We start from the raw sequence: 22649 nt of genomic DNA, 5'->3' as shown, positions 1-22649 counted from the left end.
TTTGTGTTACATCATAACCGTTTTATTGTTTCAAACTCCTGTTTATGTCAAAGTTTATATGTAGTGTCAGCTTTTTCACCCCTCTATACACTATAACTTTTTTTTGTTTCAAAATACTAAAACTTATTACAGAGTCTAGTCCACAAGTGTATAAAATACAATGTTCTATCTAAACATTTCAAAAAGAGGAATAGAAGCTCATATTGTAATAACTGTATTCATTATGTAATCTGGCAATTTAATCTGGTAATTCCTTTCTCAGTTTCCAAGTTTAAAAAAAAAAGTGACAAACTTCCATGCCTGATCAAGAGCAACTGAGGAATGTGGTGGAAACTCAAGCCTGGTGCTAATAAACAATGAGAGATGCATAAAGTAAACCTTAGAGAAACGTTGTTGGAGTGACTATGCTGTTTAGTCAAGCCAACTGCAGCTCTAGACAACTGCAGCACAGACATTTGACATTTTTGCTTTTTAAAATATAATTTACAATAAAAATCATGTATAATGATAACCCTGACCCTAAGCTTAACCCTATATATTTGGAAGGATGCATTAAATTGATCAAAAGTGACAGTAAGTGACAATAAAGACTTTCTATTTAAATGCTGTGCTTCTGAGATTTCTATTAATCAAAGAATCCTAAAACATGTATCACAATTTTCACAGAATTATTAGGCAGTACAACTGTTTTCAACATTAACACTAATAAAAAAGGTTTCTTGAGCACCAAATCAGCATATTAGAATGATTTCTGAAGGATCATGTGACACTGAAGACTGGAGTAATGGCTGATGTGATCATAGGAATAACGTACATTTTAAAATATATTAACATAGATAACAGTAATTTTAAAAATGTAAAAATATTTCACGATATTACACATTTACTGTATTTTTATCAAATAAATGCAGCCTTGGTGAGCACGAGACTTTGTTCAGAAACATTAAAAAGTCTTACCGACCCAAACATTTGAACGGTGATACATTATTTTACTTTAAACAATTAAGCTGTTATTTTAACAATTATCGCTATTAAATGTGTATGTAGCAAAGCAGTTATAATTTATTCCTGAGATGGTAAATACGCTCAATTAGCTAAAATACATTCTGTAATAACTTACATTCTGAATACAACTGTAATAACGAACTGAGGGTCAATCTGGTATGTCAAAAAAGATGTCTGTCGCTTAGAAGAGTCCATCACTGCTAAGAATATCAAACCATCTGAAGAAAGTGTGACTCACACAAGTGTTGGCGAAGGACAGGCTGAGGAAGGGTGACCTCAGAATCAGAGAACAAGATGATTCTCATCACAGATCAGACAAATCAGCTGTCAGTGATCTATCGGTCTGACCGCTGAGAACATCAAGAAGCAGAAAGGCTGAGCACAGGAATTCTGTTTGAGTGAGTCAGACTGTCAGGCATGAAAGAACAAAGGCCAGGGTATGAGGTTTCTTTAGACACAAGTCAGTCCATAAGGATTACAGCTACAGTAGGTGAGCAGTGCTTTCCGTCACTGTTTGATAATGTGAACGCTGTGTGATACAAAATAGTACCTTAGACTGCAGTACTCTAGGGTAACTGTGGTGAAAAACGTGCCACCTCATTCATTCTGTCACATTTGACCAAATCTCAAAACTGGTGTAGTGAAGGTGCAGAGGGTGGGCAGCAGATAGTGACCAGGGGTTATCAAAGTAACAAAAATAAAAAAAGCACAGATAACTTGTGTGCTACATTCCAAGTCTTCTGAATTCATAAGATAACTTTGTGTGTGGAACAAAAACTCCAAGAAAGCCATAATGTGGCTTCAGAAAACTTGGAATCCATGTTAACCTTGTTGATAATGTAACAGAAGTAGCAACAGCTCATGTGAAACGGGACATGGGACTTGGTTTAATTCATCAGTTGTTGATTGAATGGATTCAATAGTTCAAAATAATTCAATTGCACACATTTAGAAAATAGATAAGATGACTTTCCATTTCATGGCAAATATAACCAGTTTTTTTTTCTCACTGATAATTAAATGATTTTAATTAAAACATACTGTTAACACAGATGTGACGGGAAAATAACACAAGACATTAACAGAACACTAACAATGTTTTTTATTTAATCTATAAAATGCTTAATTTTGCACTTTGTGGCAAGTAAGATGTTGTTTTTGTCAACTAAAAGTAGATGCTATATTAGTCAGAGTAAAACTTCCTATAATGAATTAATGACAAAGAAATTTTGACAAAATCTAAAGCCTATTTTCATCAAAAGTCAATGTAAAAAAAAAGATTTACTTTCAATATGTATTGTGAAAAGCATTATACAAATAAATGAGAAGTGAAAAAAATTGAAATGTTACACAAAAAAGGAACAGTGCATTGGTTTGGAATGACAGGAGGCTGAAATAATGTAAATAATAACTGAATAACTAATGTAAATAATGACTGAATTTTCCTTTCTAGATTACCTATTCCTTTACTAAACGTTAACGACGAGTCAAAGCAAAGTGAATTTTGATTATATTGAATGATTTCCAGCCAAGCTGTCAAACATGGCTCACAAAATACAACCACTCTGCATCTACCTAACAGGCTGCACCAAGACTTTCCCCTCTGCACAAGCTGAAAAAAATCACAAATTATTTAAGTTTAGTGTGTTATTTCTGAACAAGTCTATCATGAGTCATTCAGCCAAATAGGCAGTCATGCTCCAAACTCATGCCACTGGTTGATTAAATGTTGCTATGTCAAGTCCCTTTACCAATTTAACACCATAGTAGCTACAACAACTATTTTCATGGGAAGAAACAGGCTAAAACCACCACACTTTTCCTAGTCGTTGTCCAGAACTCTATGTGGTAACACATTACATGGAATATTCCTCCCGTTAAGCTGCCAAAAAAACACAATGTGTTTTTTAATTGTTTTCGTAGCAGATTCTGTTTCATTGAAAGATAGAGACTTGGTTTATCTTGTCCAGCCAGTGACAGAGAGACCTGTGCTGTTTGTCACTAATATGCAAGAAAAACATCTAAATAACTGCCGTCTTGAGGGCAAACATATTTTTTAATAAAAAGAATGCTGCAAAATTCTGTTTCATGGCTGGTAATAAATATTTATGGACTCAATTCATCCCCATTGGCAGTTAATTGTGCTCCCTGTGCATAACCTTTAGGGGTCAGTGTGGACAATGAATGCAGAACACATGACCTAAAGGGCTGAGAGGGGCAAACCCATTTAACATTATTTGAACATGATCTCAACACAGATATTCACAAGGCAAAGACAGATAACTGCTGGCAAGAAACAGCAAGAGAGAGGGAGGGAGGACGAAAGAGAGGAGATGGGGAAAGAGGGAGATTAAGGGAAGGAGAGAGAGGGAGAGCCCATTCAGTGAAGCCTGAGTTGAATGTTAATTAATAGATTGCGGTATGATGACTCACAGGAAGCTATTTTTAGCATGACAACACAGACTGGAGGTTTATGGGTTTGTATATACTTTTGTGTTTGGACTCCAAAATAACCTACATTGCTTTGGTTAGGTATGATTCAGTTTGCATGCATGTGGGTTGGATTTATCACTAGTCAGCACTTTGTTCATGAATATTTTGTTCTCAACAGACAGACAGGAGCTCAAAACAGGAGGGAAATGGAAAGAAAAGGCAGATTTCTATTCAAACTAGACAAAGTGGAAGTTTCAGCAGAACTGGAAAAAAAAAAAAAAAAAAACGGTGACTGTTTGCAAACAGGTTTCCTCAAACACTTTGTCCGTTTCCCATTGGTCAGCCAAACGGGTAGCCCCACCCCAAAACCCACATCATTGGTTAAGCCCATCTTGCTGCTGTCAGGCTGAAAAAAATATTTTGAGAGCACCTAGACTTCTCAAAGAAATGAACCTACGAATGGTTTACTTATAGTTATCTGCATATTAAACGTTGAAAAAAAGTATTTTTAAAAGATAAAAACTTTTTTTGGGGAAAAAAGTAGTAGTTTACCCAGAAAAAAAGATTCCAATGAAAAATGAAAGTTCCATTTCCATAGTTCCATGCATTGCCATATTTTTTTGCCCATACAATGAAAGTCGATGGATTTCAGTGATATTTTGGACCCCACTGACAATCATTGTACAGACAAATACAGCTGAAACATTATTTTAAGTTCTTTTAAGTGGTGATGCAGGTTCTTAAATTAAGCTATTGCACTTCACCTGTATTCCTATTGAAGACCTTGGTGTTTTTAGGTACTCTTCCGCTTTGGACACCAGCACAGCTTTATCACAGGTCATCACTGAGCTATGGCTGTCTGTGGAGGGGTGTCTCTTTCCTGCCATCACCATGGCAGCTGCTTCCATGGCGATAGTGACGGCCTTGGCACTGTCCAGACTGTCAGTGGAGTTATAAAGTGCTCGACCCAAACTCAGACTCAACCCATCAGAGCCCCAGATGCCTGTGGGACAAGCATAAAAAGAAGCTGGTGTCATTTTGAGGACAAATAAGAATACAGTGTGGTTGTGAATGATGCAGTTTTCAGAATTAAAGAAATATTCTGTTACAGGTTAAGCTTAATCGACAGCACTTGAGGCACAATGTTGATTACCACAAAAATTATTTTTTGATCTGTCCCTCCTTTTATTTAAAAAATGTACTGCATATTAACATGATTTTAATATAAAGAAAATTACTTACTAGCCTTTGCTGTGTAAAATTACATTCAAATTTACAACTTTGTTGCCATTACAACATAAAGGATAAACTTAACTACAACTTTACAGCTAAAAATGATAAAGCATCACATTTCTGCTTTTAAATCCTCCAAAATTTGCCCCACTTGCTTCCACTATAAAAGCCATTATATAACCATTTTTTAAAGAAAACCAGGGATAAGTGAAATAGTTTTTAGTGGTGATCAATGTGACACCACAAATGTTGTCGACTGAGCTTCACTTGTATTGAACCCGGGATGTTCTGTCATTGTTTTTATAGTCAGAAATATGGAAGAAACATATCATTTAATTTAAAGCAGTGATGTTATTGTTAACTAAAACTATTAAAATTGTTTTTGTAATTGAAATAAAGCTGAAATAAAATAAAAATTTAAACTTAAAAAAATGTGTTGCTTTGGCGGCTAATTGTAATAAATAAGTTTAATAAGTACTAAAATGAGTAAAAATAAAACAAAAATTAAAGCTATAAAATATAAAAAAACGAATATAAATGACAAAACCACATAACAAAAATACTAAAACTCAAAACTAAAATAAAAATTTAAACAAACCAAAAAACCAAGTGAATTCAAAATATGGGTAAGTGCTATAATAGTTTATAAATATTACTAAAATATCACTGGTTTACATACCCCCTCTGGCCAGTTGCCTCTCATGGTAGGCATCCTGCGTGGACTCTGTGCTGCTCTGCGCTGTGATGGAGATGAGAGGTTTGGAGGTGGAACGAGGGGGCACAGGTGGCGGGGTCCTCTTATAGGTGGGTGTACTGGGTGTGTAGGTGACCGCTGTTAGAAAGGGAGAGGTTTAATGTCAAATATCTCCAGTGCATCAACATGATGCTACCAAATATCCAAGACTGGAGGGGGACCAAATGTAAACGTTTAAAAAAGGCCAACACTACCATATTAACTGGTCACTATTCTAAATATTGAGAGGGACAAGTAGTGAAAACACTTTGCTCAAAATGAACAAATATGTCAAAAATGAGCCTGCTGACTGCAAGTTTTATATACAAACTCCCTCTTCATTAATAAAGGAGAAAAAAGTATGAAATAGTGCTCTGATGTTCTCGTAAACAGACTGTGACGCCTGCCATGCATTCTGATGAGCAAAAGGTTATCTGCAGATCTCTTCCTGCTCTAATCCACACAGCTGGACCAGGCAGATAAATAGATCTTTGATTTGGATGTGTCCTCTTATTTAGTGTATGTTTTTAGATTTTTGAGGATGAAAACCGCCGTTCAAAAGTTTGGAGGTCAGTGATTTTTTTCTTTTTTGAAAGGAATTGTATATTTATATATTCACAATAATCGAAAGTGACAGAAAAGTTGGTCACTGTAAGGGATCTATTATGACCTACAGTGAACCAAATGAAAGGAATAACCATGTTTGCAGTGTAGTATAGTTATTTTTGAGTGAGTCACAAGTTGAAGCCCTGGGGTCTAAAAGTTACATTGAAAATCTGGGATTCAAAATCTAATTTCAACCTGGAAAGAAAAAGAAAGTTTGGGAAAAAATAGAAATGCTATGGTGTCAAAAATAATTTCTAGGTCACTAATGAAATAAGTCAATTTGTGACATTGATTATGTGATTCTTCAGATACTCTTGGTAACATTGAATGGATCTTTGGATCATCTCAAATCATACTGGAAAACATAATCATCAGGTTTTACAAAAAATATGAGAAGTTCACGTGGCTTGAGTTGCTGCTGCCATTAAAGCAAAAGAGGGAAATCCAAGTACTGCATATTTTGAAATGCATCAGTTTGGCTTTTCACTCCAGTTGCCATAATGATGATAATATTATGCATAACAGAAGCACAAAAACTAGTGTTCTCAAACTTTAAGACCCCACTGTATGTCTTAACTCAAACCCTGCTAAACCACCTCTCACCACATCAGTCAGCTTTAAAACCTCAAAGAAAGGTCATGTGAACAACTGAATCAGAAAGACTGATTGAACGAAAGTGAGATAAAGAGAGATTAAAAGAGAAAGATGGATTGTAACAAAGAGGGAGTGGGAGAGAGAGAGAGAGAGAGAGAGAGAGAGAGAGACTGAAGAGCCAAGAATGAACGAGAGAGGAGGAGAAGGACTGAGCAGAGTGATTCAGCACTGGTACAAAAATAGATGTTACAGCCAAACAAATAATGCAACAGGGACTCATAACTCTCTCTGTGCTGCCTGTTTTATCAAATGAGCTAAGAGTGATGACACAGTGCTTTCATCGTTACAAAGAGAGAAGAAGTGAGGAAGGTGGGAAGAGTTTGTGGGAGTGCATCACAATGAGAGGACATACTAGTGCTGACAATGCTGCAAAAGAATAGTGTTAAAGTTTATCATGACACTTTGTAGTGTGAGCTTCAAAGTTGTTAATCAATGGTATATTCTTTTGTTGAAGCCATCAGGCCGCATTATAACAACTTATAAAGAAAAAAAAAAAAAGAAAAGAAATTTCTATAAAAAAGGCAATAACTTTGTCTTTTTGACTGATTTTCAAATACTTCATTTTTTAAATCTTAAAGTTTGTAATGTTGTGATTGATCTTGTAGTTGGCTGGTTTGGGTCATGGCTCAAAACTTAAACAAAGAATTTAGAAGACTTTAAAATTGAATGGGAAAAATACTTCCGGAACCAAACCCGCTGAGAAAAGTGGGTGGGCACTAATGCACTCTATAGGAGATTTTATATTCATTCTAATGTTTGTCTTACATTTTTGTAAATACTGTGCTTTTTAGAGAGAAAAAAAAGAAAGCAAAACTGAAATCATCCATAAAACAGTTTAAACATTAAGTGGTTCAGCTGAATTAACTGCAGAAGTTTAATAAGTGTTAGTTCACAATATTATAACCAGGCTATCTAAGAATGTTAAATATAGTGCTGCCTTGCAGACACATAAAATACAGAGGAAGAGATGAAAAGGAGAAAAACGTGGTTTCCATTGCATCTGTAAAGATCTGTGAGTAAGGAGGAGGTAGAGGTGAAAGGGTCAAAGAAATGTCAGAGAGGTGTAGAAGGGTCTGACAGAACGTTTCAATACACTATAGCCAGAAGAGACATTCAGCTAAGAGGTAGTGCTTAGAAATAAAACCAAACAAATACCATGAAACATTAGCATTAATGATCATACAGGGAACATACAGTATTAGATTATTCTAATGCAGGTACTGGAACATGAACATTAGTTTGGATGAATATGCCGACTTAAAGCTATAATTTACCTGGTGGTTGCTGGGAAGGATGGTCCACACTTCCTGAAGAAGGGAGATGGAACTGAATTCCTATAAGCAAACATACGCATAAACTTTTTGAAGCCAGACCACACTCACACAGACACAGACACAAACATACAACCACACGTCATTCTGAGCTCAGTACACATACATTAAAGCATTAAATTTTGCATCATGGGCTTTGATTTCAAGTAGTCACAACTTTACAGTTAGAAAATTAAAATAAGTATAGAAACACCTGATGAAAAGTGCTCAACCTTTTAAATAAGCCAAAAACATAATTATTCTTCCACTGTGTATTTGAGAGACCACATACCACAGAAAAAGAAAAACCCAAAACTATTACAACAGTAAAATTCAAAAAGCTAACAATTGAAATCATAATGCCAAAACTGAATCTCTTGAAAACTACACATCAGTTCAGTTCAGTGCTGCTTTGCACAACCTTCTGATCACATTGTGCTTTTGTGTAATATCACACGGATTATTTGCAATGACATCTAAAGTGTTACTGCTTGTGGCTATTTGCTCAGCTATAAACTTAATCAACAACAGGAAATTAATATTATTATAGAAAATTATTGTAGCAGATCAAGAAGTATAATGCGGCTTACCAGTACAGAGAAAACTAAAGGATGCGTACATGTGTGTGTGAAGAGAAATGAGAAGAGAGAGGTATTGTAGCTTACAACAAAGTATTTAAAAATACTCCTAGTTCAGAGACCACCATGCAACGGTCTACAACAGTTGAGGTTCTGATGTAAAAGTTCTCGTTTTATTATTTAATGAAATTAATAACATTCACTTAGTTACAGATCATCATGATTGCAGACATTTAAGATGATCTCAGGAAAACCAACAATCAGCTGACAGAAGTGAAGATACACAGAGATATTTTCACATGATTTTTCAGGCTTCAGATCTCTGTGATTAATATTTGAAATCTTACAGTCAAAGTGCTTTCATTCTGAGATTTTGAAGCCATTAAGAAAAAAATAAATAAAATCACAGTGGCACAACAATATTGAGGCTGAGTGGATCTGATCTAGATATGTACGTAAACCCCACTTTTATTACTCAAGAAATAGCTCTCCAGCACAGCAGAGGGCAATATGTGGACAATGTTGTAAAATAAGGCCTGAGAGTTCTGTTATGAATAAAGGAAGACCTGTTAGCAATGGTTAAATCCCAATACGCATGCTAGTCATATTATAGTATATCAGATAAGGATTAGAGTCTCAAATCACACTAAATGAAAATAGTATGTCAACAATGCAAACTATTTCTAGTGAATGTTCAAAATACGCATCTGTCTGTGCTTTTTAGGTTAATAATTCCCACGACCTCTTGCGCTACACAAGAATATCATGATCGTTGGTTGTAATGGCTCTCTGATGCTGTAATAAGACCATTTAATGACTACACGTACAGTAGTAGTGGGAATTAGCAAAGATTTCCATTCTAACACTAAATATTTACAGATTAAAGATATGTTGCCAAGTTTAATTTCCAGGGAAACAATTTAAAGTCTTTAAAAGCTTTTAAAACTATCCAATGTTTGCACTGTTCTCAAAACTCACTGTAAGTGTCTGTCAGTTGGCTGGCTGGCTGACTAACAAAAAAAGCAGAGAGCTTTGAAAGTCCAGGTTTTAAATAAATAAACAAGAACACATCTACACACATCTAAATATAATTAGATGCATTAACTACAATCACTTGATAAAAAAAAATACATTCACAGCTAATAATAATAATGTAAACCTGCAATCTCAACTACATTAACTACTTCAGGAACTACAGTTTTAGAATGACTCTGTCACATCAATTAAATGTAAACTGTTGCTAATAATTCAAATGTAATCACTGTATCTGGTTTCAAAATTTCCTCTGATTCCTCTGATTGTCAGATACAAGGCCATGGCACTGTATTTCTTGATACATACCAAATCATAACTGTTAGAGATAGCCAGAGTGTTTTCTTTAGTACCCTGATATTCCCTCGTATGTATGTACATGAAGTGGTCAATTATACATACAGACTGCTGATTTGACATCAAATAACTTCAGTAACCCTACCGACACAAATGAACTGGCATCTCATTTTAAAGATGGGGAGCTCTCTTAGCGGTTAATGAGAGTTGTGCGTGTAATGTTATAAATTTTTTCAGGGAAAAAAAGTCACAGTATACAACAGTCTATACATTTACAACAATATAGGGAATCACTGGGGAATATTTTATATGTAGATATTAAGGATTATATTAACAGTATCTTGTATCTCATTTATAATAATAAGTGTGGATTTGCAAGATTAGTATGGATTTTTAGTATGGATGATGTGCATGATCAATTTTGTTTGAAAGGTTACCGTTAACTATACAAATAGTGGCCAGTCACCTCATTGTGCACATTTACACCACAGGTTTTAATTCCTAACCCATATGCAATTTTGTGGCCTGTAGATCTATATCCCATGTTTAAATAAGCTTCAAAATGACCAACATGCTCAGTGTATGTGTACCCCAGCAGACTAACAGTGATTCAGACCTCTACAACCAAATTCCTTAAATGTAAGTAATCTTAAGAAATATCCATTTAATATAAATATCTGATACATTTCATGAATATACCCAGAAAAATATCACATTCAACATGTTTTCATCCTATTTCCCACCAGATCTGATTAAGGTTTGATCAAAAAAGGAGAAAAAGAAACAGCAGTCACTTCACAGAGTATCATAACATAGCCGTTGTGCCTTTGAAAATTTCACAGTACTAAATTTTCCTCCACTTTTACAGTGAGACTTTGGCTCTGAAGACATTGAGTAGAATGGAATAAAGGATTCCATCATTTACACCAGAGAAACAACCATTATATTACATTCAGAGAAAAAAGATGATCAAAATCCATAAAATATATCCAAGCGATATGCAGTTGTTTCAGGTAGTCTTTGGCCAACATCCAGTTCATAGTCTGACTTGTTCCATCTGAAAAAGGATTCTCCCTACCACCCACCCTCAGATAGCATGACCAAGGTACAAATTTCTGGTTGATCCGAGACCAGTTCGTACAGAGATTTATTTTACAGTTTACTCGGTAGTTTCTAAAGTTCATTGGAGAGAGTCTTGACTGGAAGTCTTCATTCTCTGCCAAAAAACAATCACAGTATTTACTAAAATACATTTGAGTCTCTGTAAAGCCAGAGAGTGTCCCTAGAGAGGAGTGAAGTTCAAGGTGACTCACCAGTTTTGCAGTGTAAATAGATGCTGAATGTCTGAAGTACACTAATGCAGTGCCATTACTGTCATCAGACTGCTTTAAGCTACAACCTCTCTCATAACCTCATCCATGCCTCAAATGTAACAGTCTCTCACCCCTTTATATTTTACATCTCGTTCTCTCTTATATAATCACACACACACTGGAGAGACACAAACCTGTAAACATCTTGCTACATAACCTAACAGTCTTGTATTCTGCCTGTAAATATTACATGTGATTATCTATTGCACACCCCATGTAGCTTCATGCACTTTTCGGAGAGCTCAGAGTGACAGTGACATATAGGACATCTCTGAATTGTTTGAGTATTTCTTGTGGAAAGTTTCCATACTGGCACTCCGTGACATCCGATGCCGTCCACGTGCTTTCCGCTGCCACCGAATCCAAAGGAAATCCCTACCGGATGGTGTGTGAGAAGGGCTGCTTATGGCTGCTGTTCCCTTTGGTGACCCATTATCGCTTGTTTCACTCTTAGATACATCTAAAGCTGACTGGAGCTCCAACAGGGATAAATTGAAGGGGTGCACAGTCGCTGGGTCTATGGTAGCAAGTCCAGGTGGGTTCAGCTCCCGTGACATTGGTTCATCTATGCTAGTAACTTCAGGATCTAAGCTATCTGACTCAACTGAGCACAGAACAGCAGAGAAGAGAGTCTCAGACTCCAAGGGAGCTGAGTCCATAGTGTCTGGCTGGATTGGGAAATTTATAATGGGGGCAGAAGAATCTACAATCTGGCCAATATCTTCTTCGAAGTAGGACTCTGAGATGTTCATGGCACCACCTTCTTCTGCACAGCCTATGAATGTTTCCTTTTTTGACCACAAAACAAGAGCCCGAGTGTCTAGTTCGTGTGCTGCTGGCTTTTGACAAGTAGGAAAATGAGGTTCAGGATTTGCTGGGTTTGATATGTCAGATTCTGTTCGGGATTCAGGCTCTGGAGTGGCTGGTTGGAGATAAATGGTGTCCAGTAGTTCTGGAAGGGGTGGTTCTTGTACTGTGGCTTCACAGGAATACTCATAGACAGTTTCTGGTGTCGGAGGGTTTGGCAGGGCTAGATCTACAGAACACGGGCTTTGAGAGCCAGAAACATTGAGTTCAAGAGATTCTAAACTTGGCCATTTTAAGTCTTGAAGATTCATAGAATCTGGGGTCACTGGACTCAGGGCAACGGAGTCCATTTCCAGTGATGTGAAGTCCATAGGTTCTTCGTCTGGATGACTCAGCAAAAGCGTCTGCATGGATTCTAGAACCGACTGTTCCTGTGTAGTCATGCTACCATGGTCTGGTGTATTTGTACCAGGTTGTTCTGGAGATTCTTGAGAGGGACGATCAAGAAATTCTTGGGGTAGAGTGCCAGTATCATCCCCCTGTCTGTTAGCCAAGAGTCAACTGAGGCAGAAAATAGGACAAGGTAGAGATCCAAATTGAAAATCTTGAGAGACAAAACACACAGTGGAAGAATAAAAAGGTAATATCTTAATTTGGACACAATATTTAAAAAAAAAAAAGGATTTTTCACTTTTCACCATTTTATTGTTTGCCACAAAATTTGGGGATTGAATTCAAGAGATGTGCGAGAGTGAGAAAAAGAAAGCCCACAGAGTGACAATCATCCGACTGAGAAACATTTTGGGATCGCAATACACACCACCTCATGTCTCCATCATTGCTTTTCACCCCCTCCCTGTCTGTTAGCCAAGAGTCAACTGAGGCAGAAAATAGGACAAGGTAGAGATCCAAATTGAAAATCTTGAGAGACAAAACACACAGTGGAAGAATTAAAAGGTAATATCTTAATTTGGACACAATATAAAAAAAAAAAAGGATTTTTCACTTTTCACCATTTTATTGTTTGCCACAACATTTGGGGATTGAATTCAATAGGGTTCATATTCTTATGCTCTGAGGCACACCAGCACTTACCTTTTGTGTGGTTATGAAGTCGTACACAAATCAATCACTCGGCTGTAAGCAGTTCACATGCATGCATGCCATGCTACATGTAATATGATGCATTCATTCAAAAATAATCATCTGGATGAACAGCTTTGCCTCTGATCTAAATCTAATTTACAAATCCTTGACTCTTTAATGCTTTCAGCATGATTCAGCATTTACACTCTCAACAATTAAGTCATGCAAATCTTAAATTTATACATTTTTTTTTTAATTTTGTTGTCATTTTCTTATTTAAATTGCTCATTCATTGTTTTAAAGTTAACAAAAGTTTACAAAACAGACTTAGGTATGCCCTAAGGCCTTTAAGATCAGAATCAGACTAAACTCCAAAAGAGAGTAAAACTGACTTTGGCATGAAAGTAAAATGCAGTTAATTGCCAGCTGCCACTTCAATAGGATGTACAACATAGGCGGATGGTGAACCAACTCCACTTTTTTTGTTTTTGACTGAATTTGTATTTAACGTGATTACAATTTAATAAAAACATTAGAAATTGAGAGATTATATAACGTTTCCTTTCCACGGTTATTCAAACAGCGAATAAATTATAGGCTATATAGAAAGTGACATTATCACATTGTTCTATCGCGAGTTTAAGCGCTCTCAAAAAACAAAACTATCGTTATAATCACTGAAGCTGTACACACTGTTAAATGAACCTCTTACTTACATTTACATCTGCGCTTTGTTGTTTATGATGAGAGAATTCGCAAGAGTCCGGAATTCAGTCAGCGAACGCGCGCGCACTCAACAAAACTGATCTGTTTCAACGATGACTCCACTGAACGCCTCTGATTGGCCATTGCATTCCTAAGCTCAACAGAATTGTGTGTGATTGGTTCAAATGCGCAACACTGTAAAAACGCCTAAAATGAAATACGGTGCAACATGAGCAGGTCTTAATTTAATGCCGCAATCGACGCTGTCTATTCATATTCACTTTGTTAGCAACAGACGTAATAGATTTAATTTATTTGTGCAGGGGCATTTTTGTCCAATTTAGTGCTATTTTTGCCCCAATTGTCCCCGTGGCCAGGGGAAGGCTAGGAAAAAATAATGAAAACCCCAAAAATACTAAACTATCGTTATAATCACTGAAGCTGTACACACTGTTAAATGAACCTCTTACTTACATTTACATCTGCGCTTTGTTGTTTATGATAAGAGAATTCGCAAGAGTCCGGAATTCAGTCAGCGAACGTGCGCGCACTCAACAAAACTGATGAGTTTAAACGATGACTCAGCTGAACGCTTCTGATTGGCCATTGCATTCCTAAGCTCAACAGAATTGTGTGTGATTGGTTCAAATGCGCAACACTGTAAAAACGCCTAAAATGAAATACGGTGCAACATGAGCAGGTCTTAATTGAATGCCGCAATCGACGCTGTCTATTCATATTCACTTTGTTAGCAACAGACGTAATAGATTTAATTTATTTGTGCAGCGGCATTTTTGTCCAATTTAGTGCTATTTTTGCCCCAATTGTCCCCGTGGCCAGGGGAAGGCTAAGAAAAAATAATGAAAACCCCAAAAATACTGTTTCAAGGCCAGTAGGAAACGTATGTACGAAATGTATTCACTATATCACTCAGCATTCACAGCTGTGGTTAATTTTGGCTTGAAGGTAAACCTAAGACAGTTTTAATAAAAACAGTAAGATTGTTCTTTGAAATCTTTCCACAACTTCTACTTTGAGACAACCACAAGCCGAGACCAGACACAGATGTGCATAGTTATTCACAAGGAAAGCCCACTTACCTGTGGTGGACCTGATGGTGGAGGTGACAGTGGATGATGTCATGGAGGGGACGCAGTCATCGTCCTGTGAGAATCCGGCCTGGATGGCTCGTAGGTAACTGTGGCTGCGTGTCCTGAAGCAGCCCGGCAGGTCCAAAGCATCCATGGCCTGAGACTCCACCTCGCTGAACACGGATTCACACACCGACTCAAACTGCCCATTAACCTCAGTCTCGCTCACCTGCAAAACCAGAAAAACCAAGACAATATATAGATGTTTCTTCTAACCATCCTCCTTTCTTTTTTTCCCTCTGGCTGCTTTCTTTTATTTTCTTGGCTTTATTTGCTGTTAGGCCTATATTTCTCCCTCAATTCCAGTGTGCAGTCTAATCTTATCTACAAAGGACTGTATGTGAGATAAAAATCACGATATGGTCACAGCAGAATCTCTGTGGATAAAACATCAAGCCTTCCAGCAGAAGTCTGAGGAAATTAAATGCTTTAGTTGAATCCTTCCCATTCCTGAGCAATACCTTCTTAAATCACTTCGAAAAATCTGAGATGAGCATCTCTGTGAAGCTGAACTTGTCTGATAGGATTCTTACTACCCATCAGATTCCCATTTAGCAATCTCTAAAATCCGAGATTGCCATCGCGTTCCATTCAAAGGGAATTATACTCTAATGGCCACAGCAAGCCACTGATGATGCTTAGAAAGCGAGAGCGAGCGTTTGTGCAAAATGGGGGTTCGGAGAATGAAAACCATGTTGTAAGACCTCAAGCCAAATCAATAAAACCCCTATTACTTTACTTTAAGAGAGAGATTTAGATGTTAGAGGCTGATAAATCTGACAATTTAAAAACAGACAAACACAACAACTACATTGTATATAAATGGCAAAATGGGCCCTAAATCCTCTGTATGTGTTGTGGTTTTCTGCACTGCGATGGGTGTAAAAAAAAAAACCTGGATTACCTTGAGCTTTGTGAAGCCGGGCAGATGTGACTCTCACCTGGCTGACCTGGCTGACGCAGCTGGCCTGGCTCAGGGTGCTGACCGCTCTCATGTAGCTTTGGTTCCTGGAGCGGAACTTCGGCGAGCTGTAGTTGGGAGACGGTTCCAGTGTGATGCTGGGATGGATTTCCCTAGAGGTATGAAGATGGTAGCTCTGACTACGCAGTGAGACATGCAGTGAGGGTGGCAATGAAAGGAAGGAAAGGTAAGACGAAAGATCTGTCTATCATCAATCTATCTATTTATCTATAATTAAGGGTTATAACATAAAGGATTGTGAAACATTTTTTAAAATAATGTATCCATTTCCTTTACAGCCCTCCTCTCTTTCTTTTTCTCCAGATTTATCAATGCAACCTAAAAATGGCATTTCGATTGGCTGTGCTGAAGCATCCAATTAATGCTGGAAAATGAAGCACAATTCAAATTAGAGGCTAATTAATGAGCCACTGTGCTTGTGCATTCAATACATCCTATAAATACAACACAGGACTCCACAAAAAAGAAAGAGGGAGGAAGGAGAGAAAGTAACAGAGAAAGAAAAAGAATAATGCTATTTTACAAAAGTCATTCTTCAAAATAACCTTGAAGAGCTATTAGAATCTGAAAATTGTTAAAATGGGAGTGACTAGAAAATGATGAGAAGATTAGAAGATGACTTCTACGCAACAAAGTCTACATTACCTTTAAAAAGATTCAAGCAGCTAAGTGTGTTTGTTTGCTCATATTCACCTTAAATCTGCAGTGATATTGGTGAGGTATTTGACCATGTCCCGGCTTGACTTGTCCAAACGGTATGAGCTGTCAACAGAGACAAGATACTTTTTAGGATCAAAAGAAAGATTGAAAGATTTTTAATTCGTAAATGAATGACTTAAATCACATCTGTAATGATACTCTAAGCCAGTTATCGTAACTCCGCCATTTTCCTATGGGATGCCATTTGAATTAATGTGCAAAGCCACAAACTTGCAAATGTATGTTTTTACAGTTGTTCAAATACAAAATAATACAACTTTAATAGTAAAATACACACCTATCAAACATCAAATAAAACTAAAAATAAACAAAATAAGATTGTCTCTAACCTCTTCTATATTAATAAATTCTTCTATAAAATAATTTAATAATAAAGCATGTTACATATAATGTATGCAACTGACTGATTTAATATGATCCAAAAAAGGTGAATAATTCATCATACACATATGTAATAATAATAATAATAATAAATTTGACTAAATTGAAAATCTAAATAAAAAATTATTGACTCATACATTGAAAAAAATATTCTCAATATTATTATGCATTTAACAATGTCTTTTAATACAGGTGCAAAATCTAAGAAAAAAATATGTTGGAAAGAATCTTGGATAAATGGTGAAAGTTGGGTTTAAAAGTTAGTAAAATAGTTTCGAACTCTGGTCATGTATGTAGGAGTTTGGGATTAGCTGTATAATCTTTCCCGGAGAATTCACACTGCATCTAGTCCCCTCTAGGAATATAATCACACTTTCTCCCACTCTCTCTCAACACCAGTCTCCTGAGATCTGCAGAAATGTGTACACAAACACATTCCTGAACGCCTAGTGTAGATCGTGGTGACATTTCTGCTGTGAGATTCTGCTGGGCATAAGAAACAGACCACCCAAGCACAGCTCAAAGAATTACCATTCAGCTATTTTTTCTATAGTTGCTGGAGAGCCAACAGACAAAACCAAGCCTCATTCTAATCTGAGATTTTAGGAAGAAGGCAGATTGGAGTGTTTGCTGATGAAGTTACAGAGCGTGACGAGACTCTTCAGGACGCAGGGACAGATTTGATGCTGCTGTTGGTGATTCTTGAGCTCTGTGCTCTAACAATCAATACAGTCAATGTGTCTCCCTCGGTTTGCACGGTGTGCGTCCTTCTCTGCTGCTGCGGGGGAGATTTCTAAGGCTCTGCCTCATGCTGTAACTACAACATATTCTGAACCTCCACAGCTAAACTGCAGAGGGCAGATGTTCAGCATGTGTAAACTCATCACTGCAGGGAGCTTCATTAGAGCTGTATCATGTATTAAGTTATTTTGAATCTTTTCAAAATATGGAAGGAAAACATGGGGCTTTTTGGTGCATTAATTTGCCAACACAAAGAACACAAAGGGGGCAATTAAATGAACTTTTCTCAATATTCCCAGCAGGATGTTAAAAATCTAAGCACATTACAAATATACTAAGAGATTGCAAAGGACTCTAAAGCAATTATGAGTGGGTTGTTCTAATGTCCTGGTGCCATTCAAATGTCTGGGTTATCCAAACTACTGCACTCTTGAGGTGGTGTATTGAACTAATGATCTTTAATAACACTGATTGGTGATGAGCCCCTCTGAAGGTCAGTGTATCTCATCATTCTGTGGAGCTGCTGCTGGATGTGTGGAATCAGCACCCTCTTGCAGTCTTCCTGCATTCTCTGAGGATTTCCATCAGTGGGCCTGGGCCATGCAGAGATAAATGAGGCTGTCTTGAGTGATCAGCTTGCATGCACTCTAAAAGCTTACTGTGCTTTGATGTGTTGTCACTGCATCATGACGCCCTCTGTCCTGCCAAGTCCGCACTGTTCCATCAGAATGTACTGCTGTTCTTTCCTTAGTGGAAAATGTAGCATCGCTCTGTTCCAAAAGTGAGCCTACATTTTTAAGACTGCATAAGGCAGAATTTTAAGCCGGCAAAGGTTTTTCCAAAAGAAAAAGATATTGCTACATTTTATAATTATTAAAATAGAATAAAAACAAATTATAAACAATTATATAATAAAAAATTACTTTTATATATATATATATATATATATATATATATATTTACCTAATATTATTACAATATTGTTTGTGTGTGTTTGGAGTCTGTACCTTTTGTTGTTGCTTTTGAAAGAATTCTCATTCTCACCAAAGCTGCTTTTATTTCATAAAAAATAAGGTAAAAACATAGCATGAAACATTATTATTATTGAAAATAAATGGTTCGTATTTTAAAATATCTTAAAATGTAATTTGTTCCTGTGATGGCAAAATTATTTTAGAAGCCATTACTCCAGTTTTCAGTGTCACATGATCCTTCAGAAAGCAACCTAATATGCTGATTTGGGGCTCATTAAACATTTGTTTATTGAAACGTTGAAAATGGTTGTGCTGCTCAATATTTTTGTGGAAACTGTGATACATTTACTTGCCTTTGTTTGATTTTTTGTAAGAATCATTGAAAGAATCAATAATCGAGAGCCATTGTGTTTTCAGCATGTCAGTAATCTTCAATCAGTAAGGGCAATCATAAATGTTTAAGCATTCATCACACAAGATGGAAGAGCCACAAGAGCATATTTAGGCAGATTACTGGCCTACAACATCATCCTGCACATGTTGTTTGGAGATGATCAGATGGCCTGTTTGAATCTTAAGCTTGTGTTCTCAAGTCTGATATTCATAACAGAAGGCAACAGTGGTTGACTCATTTCCTCTAGATTCAATAGCTTGAATTGGATCGACAAAAAGTGTCAGAACATGGCCCAACATTTGTTTTGAATTGTGTGCAGAACCATCTCTAGAATGCCTGCTGGGACGTGGACCACATTGAATCTCCAAAGGAAGAGTGAGCATGACATGCTAGCTCTGAAAAAACAAAGACAGATTAAACTGATCTTTATATTTGAAACCCTAAAATTACATTTGGAAGTGTAAAATGACATAATGGAAATAATAAATCAAATTAAAGCTGCATGCAGCGTTGAAAGGGCCCTCGCACCCGGAGGCACCTCCAGCCGTTGGCCTTAGGGAAACAGTGAACGGTGGGCAATATACATTTAAAGTGGCAAATATAGGAGGAATATTTTATTTATATGTGCCAAACTTCCTGCTGCCATCTGGTGATGCTATGATTATACAGTAACTGAATATTGGCCTTTAGATGTCTTCAGACCATGACTCTTACCAAACAAAAAATTTGGGGCAGATTGGACATTACATATTTTAGCTACAGTGTAGTGTAAAACATGACATTTCCTGTTGCCAAAAGGTGGCACTATAATTTATAACTGAATATTGGCATGTAAATGTTTTCAGGCCAGGACTCTTACCAAACATGTGAAGTTTGGGGCAGATCGGACATTGCATGTTCAAGTTAGGCTGATGATACACGGGGCAACTTTTTGAGCAATGTTGCTGGGCAACTTTGGCCAATGTTGCCGTCAACAGGCAACCAGGTGAGACACAGGGCCCACGGCCAATCTAAAGTATCCTGATAGAAATTTGCTACCCATTCTCAATGGGAAAGTGCCCAAGCAACATTGCTCAAAAAAAGTTGCCCTGCAAAATTGCTCAAAAAGTTGCCCCGAGTATAAAACAATTAATTTCCTGTTGCCAGCAGGTTGCGTTATGATTATAACTGAATACTGGCCTTAAGATGTGCTCAGGCCAAGACTCATATCAAACGTGTGTCGTTTGGGGCAGATCAGACATTGTATGGCTGAGTTACAATAACGTCATTTTTAATGGCGAAACATCGAACTTTGTCAGGCCGCCACGGACACGCCCTTTAACGAAAACTTATGATCTTAGCAATTTAACATCGCAAAGGCATTTAGATTAGACTGACCAAATATAATGTTGATGTCATTAAATCTCTAGGAGGAGGAGTTAGAGCGTAAAACATGTCGCTTCCTGTTGGCAGCAAGTGGCGCTATGACTACAACTGAATATGGGAATGTAGATGTTCAGGTCAGGACTCTTATCAAATATGTGAAGTTTGGGGCAGATCAGACATTGTATGCCTGAGTTATAGCAACTTCCTGTTTCATGGCAAAACAGCTAAATTTGTCAGGCCGCCACGGACACGCCCTTTGATGAAAACTCAAGATCTTCGCAATTTAGCATTGCAAAGGTCTTAAGATTACACTAACCAAATATGAAGATGATCCGATTAAAACGGTATGAGAAGTTCATTTAAGTACGAGGCCTGAAAATGGCAAAAACTGCACAAAAAATCATAGAGGAAATAAAAAAAAACTTCCTGTTGCGTTTTTGGACTTCGCTCCAAGATACTTTTTTGTAGGTATTGGGACATTACATTCCTAGAAAATTACGTACATGTACATGAAACATAGCGGGAGGGGCATTTGTTGAAATTTTATAGGTGACACTATCGAGCCATTTTCTGAAACCCACATCAGATGTAAATTTTCGCCAGTTCTGACATGTGTGCAAAGTTTAGCAAGTTTTCGATCATGTTTAGGCCCTCAAAAATGCGATTCACTTTGGCAAAGAAGAATAATAAAGAGATCAATTCCAAGAGGGTCCTCCTCGCACCATTGGTGCTCAGGCCCTAATAAAATAATAGAAATTGAAATGCTGTTTATTCAGTTTGGTTAATTTAATGTAATTTACTGTCTTCTAATCAGAATGCAGATTGCATGGTGCAGGGTACTGAAACAAGAGTTGTGTGACCAATTTATGTTGTCTTTCAAAAGTAGTTCCTACTGCTCTTAAAGGCCATTGGCTTTTGTCTGTGCATGACAAAGCTGTAGAGATAAACATATATTCTCCTTGGTAGAGATTACATTTCAACATGTTTTAACATACAGTAAATCATAGTCATGTACTGAAGACAGATTTTATAAACACTTTTTGTACTGCGGTTAGATCTTTAACCCCTAAAGACATTGACTGATGTGTTGCTCCTTTTCTTAAAGTAACAGCACAAACAAAAAATAGCTCTCTGGAGAATGCATGTGATCTACTTTACTTAAAGGAATAGTTCATTTAAAAATTAATATTTTTAAGTGAATTTCACCCCCAGGCCATAATAATGCCGCCCGCTTCTAGTGGAAAAAGTCCCCTGTTGTCCTCTCACATCAAAATCCACTGACATATTTGTATAGAACTGTTTTGGAATGTTTTCACTTGTAAATGATGCTTGATCTGTGCATATTTTTCTTCTGATTCAGATGAAAAAACTTTTTGTCTGGAGAAAGCAATATTATAGATTGAGGACTTGTATTTTAGCTGGAAACTATGATTTGATGTTTGTCTTGAATGATTTGTTTATTAAAAAACAAAGCTTTTTGCTTCATAAGATATTAATTGATGATTTGATGATTATTTTGATGTTTTTATGAGCTGTTTGGACTCTCATTCTAACGGCACACATTCACTGCAGAGCATCGAGTTGTGAGAAAGTGATGTAATGCTAAATGTCTCCAAATATATTCCAATGAAGAAATAAACTTTTCCACATCTTGGATGGCCTGAGGGTGAGTAAATTTTCATTTTTGAGAAAATGATTCCTTTAAAGGGCCTATGGACTTCTCAAAAGCAGCCAGTGCAAATTGTTACCTGAATGAGTTGCTAACTTAAAGGGGTCATATGATGTTGCTAAAAAGAAATGAAATGTGTTTATGCGGTTTAAGGTTAAAAAACACATTATTTTCCACATACTGTACATTAATGTTTCTCCTCTATGCCCCGCCTTTCTGAAACACGTCGATTTTTACAAAGCTCATTGGTCTGAAAAGCGAGGTGTGCTCTGATTGGCCAGCTATCCAGTGCATTGTGATTGGCCGAGTACCTCAAGCGTGTGACGGAAATATTTCGCCCCTTACCATACTGTGATGCTGTGTACCGGCCGGAGCGATGAGACAAAAACATTAAAACCCATTATAAACAAGGCATTTGTT

General features: G+C 36.9%; 1 protein-coding gene across 1 annotated transcript in view; it reads right to left on the bottom strand.

Moving 5' to 3' along the window:
- Positions 1–22649, bottom strand: part of LOC107715999 (disks large-associated protein 2-like) — a 148241-nt gene that overhangs the window by 5162 nt on the left and 120430 nt on the right. The window contains exons 6-11 of the mRNA XM_016522295.1: positions 16679–16747; positions 15945–16104; positions 14953–15172; positions 7939–7998; positions 5351–5503; positions 4203–4441 (exon numbers count right to left, since the gene is read on the bottom strand). Of these exons, the coding sequence (XP_016377781.1) occupies positions 4203–4441; positions 5351–5503; positions 7939–7998; positions 14953–15172; positions 15945–16104; positions 16679–16747 (901 nt within the window). The remainder of the gene's footprint in view (positions 1–4202; positions 4442–5350; positions 5504–7938; positions 7999–14952; positions 15173–15944; positions 16105–16678; positions 16748–22649) is intronic.

Source organism: Sinocyclocheilus rhinocerous, unplaced genomic scaffold (genome assembly GCF_001515625.1).
Source record: "Sinocyclocheilus rhinocerous isolate Xijiao unplaced genomic scaffold, SAMN03320098_v1.1 scaffold749, whole genome shotgun sequence".
NCBI classification, from domain to species: domain Eukaryota; kingdom Metazoa; phylum Chordata; class Actinopteri; order Cypriniformes; family Cyprinidae; genus Sinocyclocheilus; species Sinocyclocheilus rhinocerous.
The sequence above is the reverse complement of the archived record's forward strand: the minus strand, read 5'-3'. Positions and strand labels throughout refer to the sequence as shown.